The sequence below is a fragment of the Nicotiana sylvestris genome, chromosome 11 (genome assembly GCF_000393655.2).
Source record: "Nicotiana sylvestris chromosome 11, ASM39365v2, whole genome shotgun sequence".
NCBI classification, from domain to species: domain Eukaryota; kingdom Viridiplantae; phylum Streptophyta; class Magnoliopsida; order Solanales; family Solanaceae; genus Nicotiana; species Nicotiana sylvestris.
The window spans coordinates 23,930,070-23,948,003 of NC_091067.1; the positions used below are offsets into that span (position 1 = coordinate 23,930,070).

Here is a 17,934-nt window from a genome sequence, read left to right on the forward strand (position 1 = left end):
GAAAAACCAACTCCTACATGTATCTAATATTAGAGTATTTGGTCCCAACAAATTTTCCATATCTTTTCACCTTTGATTTTCTTTAAACCAACTGTTGATAAGCTCAGGAAATAAGTGACTGGATTAATAATTAGTTTTGCCTTATACAATCTTTTAGGAAATAATTGCTACTGCATATTGAGGAGATATTTGTTTCAATTTCAAGAACACAAAAGAGGATCTTAGGAGAAACGATGTAAGAGCTCTGTGAAGGTGGTCTTGAAATATTGGACATTTTCTTTTCGCGGTTAGGTAAGCATGGTGTCAACACTTGAGGTTTCATTATTGCAACTTGTGCAAAAATTGCGCTGTTCGAAGCTCGATGAATAATATGTTTACCCCTTCACTCTTCTCAACTTGCATATCATGCCTTTGTTCACGACAGAGATCGAACTCGTAATGTATGCCTAACGCACACATCACCTACTGCACTCTTGGCAAATAAGGAAATCTTGATAGTCACTATCTTTATGTTGGTGGAAATGAAACAATCGCTACTTCTGCAGCTCTTCGCTACATAACCTGCATTAAAGAAGAAACCAAGCGACATGAATTGTTAAGAGTCAACAGCAACTGAACATGGACTTATTACAAGCGTACATTACTGAGTTCTGTCACACCATGCTACAGGGATCTAAGCAACCTACAAATTCCCTCCACACTGAAGGTCTAATATATGATGTAAGGTAGTAATGATACAAAGATCTCTTTAGGCTATAATTCCTTCTAGAGGACAAGGCTGCAAATTTTTAGGACCTAAAATCTATGATTTTACGTACAGATATCTCATGAACAATCAGAGTATCTACCATTGAGAAACAAAAACTAGAGTCACTAAAGAAAAGAAACAAGAGCAAAAGGTCAGAGAGAGAACGAGAGAGCCTAGTAAGTGGATGGCATAGAATTGCTCCATGTCGATACTCAAGGGTTGGCCTCATCAGCCTCGTTCCCGTTTTCAGTTACTTCTTCCTCCACCTTCTTGCTTATGTCACTGTTCATCAAAGCATCTCCATCTCCAGTGCTCTTTGTTGCTGCACCATTTTCATCTCTCTGTTCTTGTTCCGGTTGATGCTTCTTTTCCTCAGCAGCACTAAGATCCTCTTTCTTTGTTTCAGTAGGTTTCTGTTCCACACTTTCTTGAACTTGTACATCCTTCCCTTCCTCATCCTTAGTAGCTTCAGGAACATCAGCTTCTTTCCCGAGAGGGGCCTCTTTCACCACCGATGCCTCTTCAACATCTTCAGGATGTTGAAAATTATCTGCCATTTTGACATCTTTGTCACCCTCAGCTGCTTCGGCAGGAGCATCTTCTGCTTTGCCGTCTTCAGTTTGGCCTTCACTTTTCTTGTCAGCTTGGTTCTCCTTCACAGCATCAACATTAGAAGAATGCATTTCATCTTTCTTCTCTGCAGCATTATCCGCCATTTTGACATCTTTCTCAACAGCAGCACTAGGATCCTCTTTCTTTGTCTCAGTTTGTTTCTGTTCCACACTTTCTTGAACTTGTACATCCTTCCCTTCCTCATCCTTAGTAGCTTCAGGTTCTTTCTCGAGAGGGGCCTCTTTCACCACCGATGCCTCTCCAACATCTTCAGGGTGTTGAAAATTATCTGCCATTTTGACATCTTTGTCACCCTCAGCTGCTTCTTCTGCTTTGCCATCTTCAGTTTGGCCTTCACTTTTCTTGTCAGCTTGGTTCTGCTTCACAGCATCAACATTAGAAGAATGCATTTCATCTTTCTTCTCCGCAGCATTATCCGCCATTTTGACATCTTTCTCAACGTCAGCCACTTTGGATGGAGCATCTTCCGATTTGCCATCTTCAGTTCGATCTTCCCTCTCCTTTCCAGCTTGGTTCTCCTTCACAGCATCAGAAGAATGCATTTCATCTTGCTTCTCTGCAGCCTCCTCAGTAGTTTGGACTTCATCTTTCTTCTCTACATCTTTCTCCATATCCTTGTTTTCATCTTTTCCCTCATCCTGTTTCTGTTCGACCCCCTTCTCAGCTTCCACAGACAGAGTATCCTTTTCATGTTTTTCAGCTTCTTGCATGTCAACATCCTTTTCATCCTTTGCCGCTTCTGTTTCTTCATGGACTTCATTGTCTTTCACATCCTTCTTAGAAGCTGAAGATTTTCTGCTTCGCTTTTTTGGAGTCTCACTTTCTGTTGAAGGTGAAGCTGCCTTTGCCTTTCCACTGATTCTTGAGGATCTTCTTGGAGTTTCACCAGCTCCCCAGTCAAACTCCATGATTGGTGGACTGCCAGGGTGTGACTTCAGGTACTGCTCCAACTGTCTCTTTGTAGTGATCTCCTCCCCCGTTGGTGCAGTAAATACGATCTCTTTTTTCTTCGGAGTCCCTCCTCCTTTCTTAGGCAGAAACTGAAAAAAATAAATATGGCCATTAGTATTTAAAGGGAATTGCCATCATTCTCCTTTTGTATTCATCTTTTCTTGAGCTGGCTGCTAAAGTGGAATGTAAACATGGAAAGGAAATAAAAAATAAAAGCTCAGAAAGACAGGAAACTACTTGAAAGATGGAAAAGGAAATCAAAAGGCAACGTTCAGAGAGAACAGAAGCTACTTCACAACATAAAAGGAAATCAGGAGAAAACACAAGTGTCAAACTGACATAACTGACAGTACATAATGATGATCTTTTGATAAGCAACTAAGATATAATTTTGTGGCTCAACTAATATCCACCATGTTCCAACTGCTTTTTTACCAGGATTTTCCAACTGTTTTTAGCACAGAATTTGGAACATGCACAACCCCGTAACAGCTCAGTAAAAAAATAAAAAACAGATGCAACTGCTTCCCAGGAGTATCTTTCTCTTCCTGATCAAATGGGATTCTGAAGAGTTCCAAATTGTATTTATCAACTTAATTCCCAAAAGAAGTAATCCTACAGACTACTAGCACATACAGAAGGCATAGAAGCGATATACATATACTGATAGACACAGCAATCCAGCCAAAATCGTCCTGGAATCTCCAATAACATGTTATTGTCTATGGTAGATAATGGCAAAAGGAAGAATGAATCTGTTAGGAAACCGTAGAACTAAAGCAATAACTTTTTTTCCTTTATCGATAGTGGTGGTATCCGAGGCAGCTTGTGCGCACCTCGACTATTCCACCGGTGCGTGTTACCTTCCTCTAGCTAAGGTACTGGGTAACTCTACCCGCCAAGGTATAGTCAAATGTGAAGAAATCACTTATTGTTTATGTCTCTGTTTGGAGTTAAACCCTGGTCTCTAAGGTTTACGCAGACTCCATTGACCACTAGGCTCACAATATTGGGGTCGCGAACCAAAGCAATAACCTAGACGAGAAGAAACACAAACTTTAAAAATGAGACAGCTCCGCTAAAACTGCTGGCTGAAATGCTTTCCATCTGAATAGATGAGCAATGAAATAAGCATTCAAGCGAGTCAAATTTTTATGAAAAGAGGGTGGTGGTGGGGAAGGAAAAACATAGTCGTGGAACTTCTTCTGACCAAGTTGATAAATTGCCTAACAATATACTCAAGAATGACAACGGAACCACTAGGTCTTTTTCATTGCTCTCAGACATCATACAAATTGCACCATAGAGTTAGCATCTCCTATGGTTTGTCTAGTAAAAAGGTTCAAGTGAAATGACAGTTTACTGTTTTCATTTGCTTAGATGTTTGAAGATTTAGAGGGGGGGCTCGTTACTATTTTTAGGAAGCATTATTTTGTTCCACAATCTAAGTGGACCTATGACATTTAATTTGAATCTAAATAATAAGATAGTTCAATAAACTAGTAAAAGAATAACAACTTCACCCTCAATTGCATAAATACGGTATACGTAAACTAAATTCAAAGAAAGTCACCAAGAGGATGCCACCCACACACATAGTTCATGAAGTTGATTTACACAGACTAATAAGATTATCGCGCAATGTAAAATAAATGGGTTGAAGATATTCTAGAAATGTCAACAATACACGTATTGAAATAAGTGGTGCTATCATCATTAATGGGCAAGATAGAAGGAGAGATAAATGTACAACATTAAATGTAGTACTTCCTCAGTCTCATTTAAAAATATGAAGATTTTAGCCAAGGCATTGAATGAGAGAATAGAGACAGTACAAAATCGATCTCTGATTCTGAAAATGCCTTCATAAGAGGGAGCTTTATTAAAAGAAAATGCCTCCATACAAGGAAGGCAAATCACAGATACTTCATTCAACAACATACCCAGCGAAATCGCACGAGTGGGGTCTGAGAAGGGAAGTGTGTACACAGACCTTACCCCTACCTTGTGAAGGTAGATGGAGAGGCTGTTCCTGATAGACCATTGGCTGATACTTCATTCATTGCAAGAATATTTGGATCAAGATGGGGACAGAAGGATGCAGAATATGTGTAAATTAGACCTAAAAGAGGCATTGACCATGTTAATTGGTCTTTCCTTTTCTGTCAGGTGAATGTATGGTTTTGCTAATTTTACAGAACCAGACATTGGGTTTTGTTAATAGGTGGACTAAATGAATTAAATTCTGCATATCTTCTGTCAAGTTCCCGATAGGGATGATATGGGAAACAAGGTGACAACATCCCACATCTCGTATGCTGATGATACATAAATTTTCAGGAGGTATAAGAAGGAAAATTGTGGTTTCTAAGAGTTGTCTAGCTGACGCTGTTTTGGGGTAGCATATAAATCTTGCTGAAAGATCCTTGTTTCCAGAGATCAAGGTAAGCAACATTCATCAGCTAGCACTTTCAGCTATCCTCTGGGCTGTAGAGTAGGAGAATTTCCTACTGTGTGGTTGGGGCTCGCTTTAGGAAGAAGTGACGAGGAGAAATTAATCAGAGAAGGATTTTGAAAATTTTGAAGAGGATAGACTACCTAGAAGGAATAGTATCTATACTTGGTCAAAGACTGACACTATACTGGGAAACAACTCAATAGTGTAAGAGCTGAGTTTCTTGGAAGGAAACCCTAGTAAAAGCAAGTACCATTTGGTGAAATGGTTTATTGACAGAAACAGAAGGAAGTGGTCAATTGCACAATAAATCTCTGTTATTTAAGTGGTAATGGAGATTTAATGCGGAACATAAATGATGATTTATAGAAAAGGTTAATCAAAACTAAATATGGCATGGACAGCCCATGGCGTATCAAGTCTATAATTCATCTGATGATGTAGCTTTATGGAAGAATATCAACATGCTACGGGGTGGGGATTTCAAAATCTAGTAAAACTAGAGGTCCGCAATAGGAAGAAAATAAAATTGTGGTAAGATCCATTCTTTAAATGATGTTTTCCTGACCTACACTGCATTATTACAGAAAATGAGACTGACACCGATAATTCCAAGATAGGTGACAGATGGGAGGTCAAATTCAGGACAAAATTGTATGACCAGGAAGCAGATAGAGTAGTTCAGTTTCTCGGCAAGCGGGAGGGCATTAGAGAGCTATCCCACATCAAGAACTCCGATTATGAAAGCAGAGAAGCATGGCTGTATCTCTTTTAAATCTTGCTAATACGTTCTGGAAAAATCTGGAAAAAATGATTAACAGCCTTGGAGAATTTATGGAAAAACAAAGCACCTTTAAAAGTGATGTTCTTCATTTAAATTGCTATGTATACAGCATGTCTTACTCAAAGAAGCTTCAAAGAAAGGGAATATCATGACCTGCAATAGATGTCATGAGTGTGATAAAACAGTGGAAAACTTATATCCCCTGTTGCAGCATTAATCCCTAGCTTGGAAGTTTTGCTGTAAGTTCATAAACCTCATTCGAGTGAAGCAGGCAATGCTAACTTGCTAAGCAAATAAAATGAGGCCACCTCCAGCCGGACATGACAGCAAACAGAAAAGCAACTCAAGGTCGTACAGAGTACTGATCGAATGCACATAGGATGGATAGCGTGGAAGCAAAGGACCTCCAGATAGGACCTCCAGATAGCATTTAACCGAATAAAACTTTGATGTCTGCAATCTTTAGCTCTTTAGTGTAACATGAAAGATATAAATCATTTTGAGACCTTGTTGGACTTTATTGATTCCTAACAACACAGATGCCCTTTTAAACATGTATAGATTTCAGTTCCACCTGGTGTTATATTCTTGATAAGCTTACTCCCTCCGTCTCAAATTATCTGTCATAGTTTCCAAAAATAGTTGTCTCAAAATTATTTATCATTTTAGAAATTCAAGACTAAATTAATTATTTTTTCCCAATTTTACCCTTAATATTAATTGTTCTTAAAGACTACAAATACCTCAATTATGAGTAAATATTAAATGAAGAGAGATTATATCTTAAGACATAAATAAGGGTGAAACAGTCAAAAACCTCTCCTATTTAATATTTCCTTAAGGGGTATGTAAAAGAAAAACACGACAAATAATGTGAGACGGGGGGAGTACTTACCAAAAAAAAAGATTAAAAGATAAGTTGGACTCATATTATATCTATCGTACCCCAAAAATTTGGTTATTGGAGTTCTTGTGCGGCCATCATCATAAAGCTCAAGGTATTAGATTGGATTAGATCATCAAGGCCTAAGAACTTATGAATGTCGCATAAGACAACAAATACTAATTTCTATAAGATATATGAGGTACAATGATGATAATTTATTCCAATATAGAAGTTTGAAGGTGGAAAATTAAAAGCAATTCAGGCAACCAACTCCAAGAAACAGATCAATCTTAGAAATATAACTATCCCCAAAAAGATAATAATAATGGTTAAGGCAGGGGGTAAAAGCTCATCAAGTTTTTCCCCGGGAAAACAACGAGACTTAATCGCCTGTGCAAGAAGTAGCTAGACATACACAACCCCAGAAAGCTCCAAAAATAACACATAAGGCAACTTGCAAATACATCTAGAAGAAGTGACCAACATAAATTAGAGACGGAATACGGGATGCTTCTCGAAGTGACCGAACTTCAAAAAAAAAAAGAAAAAAGAAGTGACCAAACTACAGCAACTTTCTAACTGAATTCAAGTTTGACTGCACCATCCCCTACTTGGAAGAAGGTTGCCAAGAGGAGAGCACAAAATATTTACAAGGCTAATTATTGCCTTACCTTCTCAAATAAATATTTATAAGATCCTGCCCTTAGAGATCAATATGGATGCCAGTTAGCTGCATGCATGTCACCATACCAGGAGTAAGGTGAGGAAGACTTCAATTAAGTCAACTTTGATGATGGATCAATGGCAGTAACGGCAGGCAAACTTACTCTCTGAGATCACCTAAACTGGTTCAGAGTCAAACCCGCTCTCCCCCAGGGAAAAATGAAAAAGAAAAAGAAAGAAGGACAAGAATTAGGGTTTCAGTTCAGTTTCCATTCTGCAAAGCCAGGCCCCTGAAACTGATAATGCATGAGCAATATGTAAAGTGACCTAGCACTTCTACACTATGTTTAACATTGATTTTGTTCATGTCCCTCTAGAAGAATCTAATATTCGGTCAAAAGATCACACATCAGATACCGTGCAATGACCACTGGATCCGCAGAAGTGGAAAGTACAAAGTTCAAGTGACGAGGCAAGAGTCTCCAGTCACATGTCAGTATGTCACAAAGAAAGTACAGTGCTGGAATGATGAGGATTAAAGATTCAGAGTTCCCCAATATTCCAAACAGCCACAGAAGTAAATTTGCTAAAGTAACAGCGAATGGAAAGTCAACCTATCACGTATACAAAAGCACTGCAGGTGTTAGCTTGTTAACAGAATGAAATCATAGAATGATCTCATGCATGATTTATTTCTTGAGATCCTATGGATGAAAGTAAATGTGCAGCAACGTGTAGGATAGATTACAGATGAGTGAAAAAGAAGCCTATAAAAGAAAGATAAGAATTCTCCTGACGAGAGTGAACAAAGAGAAAACCAGGAGAGATTTTTTTTCTAAAAAGGAAATAGAATGAATGAGAGAGAGAAGATTTAACACTAGGTTTATTCCTACAAGCATTCAAGTTAATAGTCTTTTTGGAGTAGGAAGTATCTTAAGATTCTAAAAATACCATTTTTTCCCCATCCATTAGCAAATTTTCATCCAGGTTTTGAAAATTCCAACCAATTAGGCATTGTTTTCAGCTTCAAAATGCAATTCTGATCTTATGCAGTGTTGCCAAAGGCTTGCTTATGGCACGCATAAGCCCAAATGCTCAGTGCAAAACAAGCTGAGCAATTCGCCTCGCTTAGCGGGCACTTCAGAGTTATCATCCGGGCACAGCCATCACTACTATGAGGCCAATAGGACATCACCTTTCCAAAGGGTATCAGCCACAATACGAGAGAGCATGAAATGCATTTCTGCAGTTACATCTCTACCCTGCACGTAAGGTAATACCAGCTTGCATGTGAGTAACAACAACAATAACAACAAACCCAGTAGTTTCCCACAAGTGGGGTCTGGGGAGGGGAGGGTAAGATGTGCACAGCCTTACCCCTACCCCTGGAAGGGCAGGGTGAGGCTAAATATGCTGGACTACCCGTACACGCACCAAATGCTCCAGCAATCAGGCCAAACAGAGACTTTTGGTAGAGAGCTAAGAGCTTCCCTTCATTGGCCTCAACAGCAATGTTCGCCCGAATTCTAAATGACACTAGTTGGCCTGTTGTATAGACTGCTCGCTAAGAAGACCAGCTGACAAACCATCGTAATAGGCCCCAAAAACCTCATTTTTAAGCATGTTCTTGGTGACCTCAGCTGCTTATGCCTAACCCAATTGTATCCTCACCTCGTTTATATCAATGGGCTGCATAACACAGGTGGCAGGCATACTAGAAGCCCCTCCGTTAACGATTTAAGAGTGGGGCAAACACCATGAGATGTTGGCTTTTTTCCATTATTCTTTTCTGCTCTCTTTCCCTTCAGTTTTGAAAGAAAGAGAGTGGGTTTGGCGGAGTGAGGGCAGGAAGCTCGCAAGAGTTTACAGAATCCTTGGTCCCAGATGATTTTAAACCTTTTTAACCCTCAAACACAGAACTGAATGCCGATGCTGCTAAAAGTCCATCCTATTTTGCAGCACTATGAGCCCATTTAAGGCACCAGTAGAGCTTCACTAGAGACTTGCAATATGAAACTTAAGGTCCACCATTTCAGAAGCTTTTTAGAAGGTTAAAAAAAAAAAGAGATGAACATTGTTATTTTACTAAAATAACAACAAAGAGAGCAACAAACTATGACACTATGTGCCAAGTAAATCACTTATCCCAAGAAAAAGGTCTCTTGACAAATCAAGAAATGAGTAGAAGCTAATCCTTGCATATCCCTTCACTACATGCTTAGATCTAAGCCCGTTCCTATGGTCCTCCTCCACCCCCAGTCCTGTGATAACTGATGGTACAACTAGAAGGGGAAAAGAAAAGACAGAACAACGAACAAAAAGGAAAATATCTCATTCAAACAGGAGAATGAATTTGCCAGATTATGAAATAGCAGCCAAATTTCGCTTAAAAGGAAGTTAATAAAATTCCATTCATACCAAGTTGTTGATGGGATTAAATAAAATGTACAAGTGCACGGTTACGTCATAAATTGTATTATAGCTGAACTGACCGGGAAAGGAACCAAACTCATCCTGGTGATTATGCTCTGGATTTTTTCACCTCTACTGCAACACTTTCCATCAAAAGAGATCAGTTAGCCGCAAAATAGAGTTTTTTCTCTCCAAATGGGAAAATTATTCCACTTCCAAAATTTAATCTACTGCGAGTTATCATTCGATATAATTAAGAGATTTGGTCTCAGCATTCATCTTGTGGTGAAATTAGTCCTAGTTGAGCCAAGTTGATCCTGTGTTACGTGGATTCTTCGTCTCACCTCCTTCGAGGAGTGTCCTTGAAATTTGAAATCACACTAAACATGGGTGAAAAGTTGAAGATATATGCGATGGAGGACACCATACACATCTGGGTGCATGTATCATAGAGTTGGTCATCCCACACATAATCTAAGTAAGTGGCAAGCTTGAATTTAGCTCTAATTGCCTCAAGAGTTTTTAATCTTGGCGCTGCCGCGCTGGAGCACAACTAGATGTGCAAAAATTCTTGGTGGTGGAGGTTGATGGTAGAGGCTGAACATAGCAAATTTTGAACAATCAGATCGAATAAAATAGAGATGAAGCAAGGGACTCGGAACTTTCTTCAAAATACACTAAAAATTATAGCAAAATGATTAACGTACTCATACCTAATACTTGCACAAACTCGTATTGGATAAGTAACCAATCTTAAGATTGACGTACTCATACCTAATTATCGTATTGACGCATTCAGATGCCACTCTTAAGAAACTTGACTGCATTGAAGCCATGGCTTCAAAGCCTAATATGTGAGGAAAGTTCGGCGTTTCCTCTTTTCGGTTTAAAAGGCTAGATTACTTCCCTTAACACCACCAACCCCCCCACCACCACCACCCCGGCACTAGTAAATAGAAGATATAAGACTATTAGTCAGCTCAAGCTTAAAAACTCTAACTGGCCTACCAGTTCATCACCATAACCCATGAAGAAGACTGTATCTAGAATAAACCACAAGGGACTAAATTGCGTAACAGTAATAGATGATATTCTGCATATGCCCTAAGTTAAACAGCACCTAGCTTTACAATTTCAAAACAGGAAATTTTACTTATGACAGACAAATTAATACACACAACCCAAAAACTTCCGCGAATACAACTGAATCACGAAGTTAGGAACAAGCAAAACTCCTCAACCTCTAAAACAACTCGCAAAAGTAGGAAAACCTCAAAATCAAGAAAATCCCATCTCCCATTTTGACAAGAATTGAGATAAAAAGTGGAGTGGAAAATCTACATTAACAAGACTAGACAGCCCAGAAATCCTAACCACACAGCCCCAGGGCTCTGTTCTAGTGTTAAGAGTGTGGCGCATGATGTGTGGGTTAGGCCAGTTCGAACCCTGCCACAGACAAAAGCCGGGTAGTAAAGGAGCGGGCCCATCATCTATCGAGTTCAAATTGGGCGCACCAGTGGCCTTCTGGGATCTGGTTATCCGGAAAAATTACTGAACCACACAAAACCAAACAATAACCTCGACACCCATTTCAGAACTACTGCAAAATTCAAAGCTAACGACATAAACAGAACTGCAAAACAATTGGAACTTAAAGAAAACAAAACTATCACATACAATACCATCAAAACACATTTCAAAACAATTGCAAAATTAAAAGTCGAAAAACCAATGAAACACTAAAAAACACAACATACCACATAAGCACACAAAATTAACCAAAACCCTTTTCAGAATAAAAGGGAAATCTGAGGTTAAACAAACAAAAATTAACAAAATCATTGAAACCTGAAGAAAACATCAAGAACACAAAGCGCCCCATGAAATTAGACAAAACCCTTTTCATAATCATAGAAAATTTCAAGGCTAAACAAACACAAAAAAGAAAATTAACAAAAATAAGACAAAACTTGAAAAAAATAATAAAGAAAAGGAAAAAATTACAAAGCATACCGTCTTCTTCCAGCCAGCTGGAGCAGGAAGCTCAACGGACACAACTTCATTCTTGCTCGCCATATTTTTTCTGTGTGTTTTTCCCACCTAACTCAATTTTCACAAAACGAACGCTATTTAAACCAACTAACTCATTTAACACTTCTAAAAGAAAAAGAAAAAAAGTAAATAAATTCTATATATATATGTACTACTACACCTTTTTTTGTCTTGAATGGATTTTGGATTTGGGGAAATCTAGTTTTTTTTTTTTTTTACTGTAAAGTGAGATTGAGATGTATTTTGTGCAAAAAAACGACAAAGTTAGATTTCTCGTTTTCTTTTTCTTCTTTTTGTGCACGTAAATAAAGGGTTTGGATCAGTTGTTGCTGCACACGATGAGGACACGTGTCAATCTGGATGATTACTTTTGTGCAAATTTTGAAAATTGAAATGGATATTCCTTTGTTTTGCCCTAATTTGCTTAATTTCAGTCACGGTGCGGACATTGGCGGTTAACGGGTTTTGCGCCCTATTTCGGGTTGCAGACATTTTTTAGTTTTCTTTTTTTGACTCATTAATAGTTTTCTTGGTTCTTGAGATAAATTGTACTTTTAACCACTTTTAAAATTTATGTAACGCATATCATTCGAAACATATAACTTTCTATATTTCAATTTATATGATATTATTTGAATTTAAATGTCAAACTTCTCAAATTTAATCATAAATTAAATTAAGAAAAAATATTATAACGCAGTAGTTAATAGTTTAAAATAGACGGCATATCAAAAATTACAATAAAAAAATACTCATTTAATTTTTGAAATTCGAACAATACCATATAAAATGGAAGGGAAATAGTACTAGACCAGAATATAATGTGCATCAGATTTTGAATAAGGGTCTGGTAATATGTAAGAATTTGGGTGAAAGATAGCGAAATGGGTACTATTAATTTTAGTTTCAACGTGGGATTATGTCAAGTTTAGATAAGTGAAAATTCTTGTACTACTCGGTCAAATTAGAGACTCAAAATTTTGGTTTGAAACAAGAGCAAATATTAAAAAAAAATATTTTTTTCTCATAATGCTATGAGTATTTTTTAACTAAACTATTACAAAAAGGTATAATTATACCATCTTGCATAGTTTCAGAAGTATATTTGGATATTTTCCTAAATTAAATAAAACATAATCGGTTATATATTTCAGAATTCACATTATAAATTAATCGTATAGTATTTGCATTCTAATTTGTAATTTCAAGCAATATCTTTATGTTAATCCCCATACCCTTTTTTCTTCAAATTCCATACCTTTTATGTGATTGTAATTAATTTTTCCTTTCAAATATATAGTTCGATTGTATTTGGTTCCTAATTGATTTGAATCATCTAAAGCACCAATTTTTTTTTATTCTTTGTAACGATTCGGCCGGTCGTTTCCTGAGTTACCATTTCGTTTCCCCCATCTCTGCTTCTTATTGCTTTGTTTATCGATTCTATGTGTGATAGAGTTGGTTGGCTCGAGTTCGAAAAGGTTTTGGTAAGATTTGAGACACTTAAGTCTCTTTTGAGGAAGCTTAAGTTGGAAAAGTCAATCGGATGTTGACTTATGTGTTAGAGGGCTCGGATGTGAGTTCCGATGGTTCGAAAAGCTTCGAGAGGTGATTTGAGACTTAGGAGCATGATCGGAATGAGTTTTGGAGGTCCGGAGTAGATTTAGGCTTGAATTGGCGAAATTGGAATGTTAGCGTTTTCCGATTGGTAGGTGAGATTTTGATATAGGGGTCGGAATGGAATTCCGGGAGTTGCAGTAGGACCGTTGTGTCATTTGGGATGAGTGTGAAAAATTTCAGGTCATTCGGACGTGGTTTGGTAGACTTTTTTATCAAAAGCGTAATTCGGAAGATTTTGGAAACTTAGGCTTGAATCCGATGTGTTTTGGTTGATTCGATATTGTTTGAGGTGTTTTGAAGATTGGTATAAGTTTGGATGGTGGTATGTGACGTGTTTATGCTTTTGGTTGAGGTCCCGGGGGCCTCGGGATGATTTCGGGTGGTTGACGGAAAGAATGGAAATTAGAAATGGCAGCTGAAGTTGTAGTTTGTTGTCATAACCGCACCTGCGGCTAGGGGACCGCAGGTGCGGGCTCGCAGAAGCGTAGAGGGAGCCGCAGATGCGGCCAAGAGGAGGACCAGCTGGAACCGCAGAAGCGGTAAGGGAAGCGCACCTGCGATAGCGCAGGTGCGGGCAGTGCATCGCAGATGCGATTTTGGCCACTTAAGTGATGACCGCATAAGCGGTGCTCGGACCGCACAAACGGTTGCGCAGGAATGAGATATGGTTCGCAGGTGCGAAAAGCCTAGGCCAGAAGGTATAAAAGGATTCTTTCGCGATTTTTGAGTTGTTCTTCACCATTTCAAGTCGGTTTTGGAGCTTTTGGGGAGATTTTGAAGAGGGATTCAAGGGATAACGTTTGGAGGTAAGATTTTTGAGCCTAATGATCGATCCTATGGCATTATTTCACTGATTTTGCCTAAGATTAATGAAAATTAAGGGTTAAGAATTGGGGATTAGGGCATGGTATTGGAGACTTTGACTTGAGGATTTGAAGGGCCATTTGTGGTCGGATTTTGGGACTTTTGATATGTATGAACTCTTGGGCAGATAAAGAATCTATTGATGTGAATTTTATCGAATTCCGAGAAGTGGGCTCGGGGGTCGGGTTTTGGTTAATTAGGGGAGTTATGTTGTAAATTGATTATTTTCGCATCGACATCGTTCCCTTAACATATTTTGACGTTGTGATTCTGATTTTGGATAGATTCGCCGTGAGTTGAGGCCGATTCGAGGGGCAAATGCGTCACGAGTTAGAGTTTGGGCCGGATTGAGGTGAGTAATAATTTTAAATGTTGTACTGAGGGTATGAAACCCCGGATTTCACATCGTCATGCTATATTAAAGTGATGCACATGCTAGATAACGAGCGTGGGGTCGTGCACCGTTGGGGATTGTGACTTTGTCCATCCCGAATGATTGTTTTACCTCGTATTTGATTGAAAACTATTTGCTATCATCATGTTTTGGGTTGAATGTCATATTTAGGCCTCGTGTCAACTATTTGGACCCTTAGGGTATTTTTACTGTTATTTCCTCATTGTTTTTGACTTTTTTCTTGTACTCAGTCATGCTCTATTCTACTGTTTTCATAACTCAACCATGTTTACTCTGTTTTAACACAATAAATGATATTTTTGGGCTGAGCATCATGTTTTACTGTTGCCCGAGTGGCTTATGAGATTTTGACTGGGTAAGGCCGAGGGCTTGTGTTGTGAGGATACTTTTGAGTCGGGCTGCACGCCGCAGCAGTGATACACTGATTATGATTATAAGGCCGAGGGCCTGAGTTGTACGCCACGAGGTGGCTTGATATGTGGCCGAGAGCCTATTGATTATGCCACGAGATGGCTTGATATTGCACTTGGGTCGTAAGGGGCCCCTCCTGGAGTCTGTACACCCCCAGTGAGCGTGGGTATCCATTATGATATGAGATATAGCCTGAGGGGCTGGTGGTGTTCCACGTTATTGCCCGAGGGGCTGATTCTGTTGACATTATGCCCGAGGGGTGGATTTTATGTGTTTACCTATTCTAACTGCTTTCATTTAATTGTTTGATTGTTAAAAAGATGTTTTAAAGAAGCTTATTCTGAACTAATATGTCTCTATATGTTTGCATTGTTTCATAGCTTTTATTGGTTTTACACTGCTTCCTTATAGCATGTTGATGTATTTTTACGTGATTTCTTGTCGCTCAGTCTTTATTTATTATTATTACTCACTGAGTTGGAGTACTCACTTTACTCCCTGCACCGTATGTGCAGATTCAGGTGCTTTAGGTGCCGCTAGCGAATGTTGATTCTTCCAGCTCATGCGGTTTCGGAGATTCACTAGGTAGCTGCTCTGCGTTCGCAGCCCAGTGCTTCTCTCCTATCTTATTTTCTCTTATTTTAGTTATGTAATAGACTATGTAGACTCTTTCTATTTTAAATCGGTTAGTAGATTCTCATGACTGGTGACACCCCGATGTCGGGCTGTGTTGGTTTCATTCCCGCAACTTGTACTGTTTCACTACTTATTTGAGTTTTAATCATTTTAAAGACTTAAATTGTGTATTTGAATTGTTAAAAAGAATTGGGTGTTGTGTCGGTTGGCCTTGTCTTCACGAGAGGCGCCATCACGACCGGGTCTGGGTTTAGGGTCGTGACAATCTTCTAGGAAAGTGTGACATTTTGTTAAAAGAATAGTATTATAACAATGGATCGAGACAAAAAGGATAAGTTAACGTTTTATATAACTTCTCTTGTTATTCTATAGAATTGTATGCCTCATTTATTGGAATAATTTGACTAGATATACTTTGAATAATGTATTTTAAGGATTATAGAGTTGTGGAAGCTTTGAGAATGATAAATATGGAAACTGGCAATAAAAGACTAAGTTTATGTGAGAAACTGAAGAAAAATGAGAATTTCAGTTAAAGACCATGCATGACGCACCCACAGGCTCTGGCATATCCTACACAGAGGAAGGAGTTGAAGAAGCTCAAGCTCGGAACATTCTTTTTTTTGCTACGCGAGACACATAGCTTACGCGCGTAACCTACGACTAGATGCCTGAAGAAGCTACATTGCACGTAGCTTACTGGAAGGCCTACGTGAAGTGTGCAACTGAAGTTATACAACACCCGTTCTAGATGTTAACTTGAAATCTCGATGAATCAAGGAGAAAAACATTTATCCTTTCGGAAAAGGATGGGATGACGACCAACCAAGGGCATTTTTATCCATTTCTGGGACTTAACATAAGTAGATATTTTAGGCCTTTCAGGATAATTTTTACATTGAATATTTTGTGTAGCAGTTGTAGACAATAAAGTTGCATCATCGAGACTGAAAATATTACAACAATTGTAGTATTTTATTTCAAATAATTTGAGCGTACAATCTCTATGAATCCTCTGATTCTTCTTTCCAATAGCAAAAAAATGCAAGGGCCTTTGAGCTTGATCCTGAATCTATGTTTGTTGCCACGAACGATAATCTTTAATTCAACTAGCACGAACTTTGATTTAAACTCGTACTTCTTGAACCTTGATTGTCCTTCGTTTTTCAGCTTGAACTTGATTTCTTGGACTTGAACTTGATTGCTTAAGGTTTGAAACTTGTGGAGGAATTTGCAGCGTTTGATCCACGAGCACTTTCTTGCTTCTTGTTATAACTTCCGATATCTTTTCTGAGTTATGAAGAACCCTATTTATAGTTGTGGAACTGAAGTGTTGTGATGAGAACAAACTCTTTCTGACGTTTTTGTGCTTTTGGTTGAGGTCCCGGGGGCCTCGGGGTGATTTAGGGTGGTTGACAGAAAGAATGAAAATTGGAAATGGCAGCTAAAGTTACAGTCTGTTGTCATAACCGTACCTGCGACTAGGGGACCGTAGGTGGGGGCTCGCACCAAGAGTAGGACCAGCTGGAACCGCAGAAGTAGTAAGGGGAGCGCACCTGCGATAGCGCAGGTGCGGGCAGTGCATCGCAGATGCGATGTTGGCCACTTAAGTGATGACCGCAGAAGCGGTGCTCGGACCGTAGAAGCAGTTGCGTAGGAGCGAGATATGGTCCGCAGGTGTGAAAAACCTAGGTCAGAAGGTATAAAAGGATTCCTTCGCGATTTTTGAGTTGTTCTTCACCATTTAAAGTCGGTTTTGGAGCTTTTTGGGAGATTTTGAAGAGGGATTCAAGGGATAATGTCTGGAGGTAAGATTTTTTAGCCTAATGATCGATCATATGGCATTATTTCACTGATTTGGCCTAAGATTAATGGAAATTAAGGGTTAAAATTTGGGGATTAGGGTTTGGTATTGGAGACCTTGACTTGAGGATTTGAGGGGCCATTTGTGGTCTGATTTTGATACTTTTGATATGTATGAACTCGTGGGGAGATAAGGTGTCATGATCCAAACCGATGGACCGCGACGGGCACCCGGTACCTTACTCGACCGAGTACCAACGTAACGTATCTTTCTTATTACATCATCATCTACACGTAATATACGGGCCTAATAGGCCAACATAATCATTTATAAACTCAAAACATAGGCCGACAAGGCCGTACAATCTTTCACGTAACCGACATATGTCTACAAGTCTCTAAAAATACATAAATGTCATAAGCGTCGGGACAGAGTCCCGCCATGCCAAACAATACACGTCTAAATCATATTAACCAAACGAGCAACTCCAAAGCAAATGGAGCGCACCAACATCTTCCGCTGAGCTGATAGCCTACTTGGAGGGCTCTCGACCTATTTATCGAGACCTGCGAGCATGAAACGCAACATCCTCAGGCAAAA

At 38.9% G+C, this 17,934-nt stretch overlaps 1 protein-coding gene across 1 annotated transcript; it reads right to left on the bottom strand.

Moving 5' to 3' along the window:
* Window positions 1–566: 566 nt before the first annotated feature.
* On the bottom strand, window positions 567–11,866 carry LOC104241358 (methyl-CpG-binding domain-containing protein 10-like). Its single transcript, XM_009796299.2, has 3 exons — window positions 11,745–11,866; window positions 11,546–11,632; window positions 567–2,421 (listed from the first exon to the last, which is right to left on the bottom strand). Exons 2-3 carry the CDS (start codon window positions 11,606–11,608, stop codon window positions 961–963), a joined length of 1,524 nt encoding a protein of 507 aa, XP_009794601.1. The 5' UTR covers window positions 11,609–11,632; window positions 11,745–11,866; the 3' UTR covers window positions 567–960.
* Between the last annotated feature and the right edge of the window lie 6,068 nt (window positions 11,867–17,934).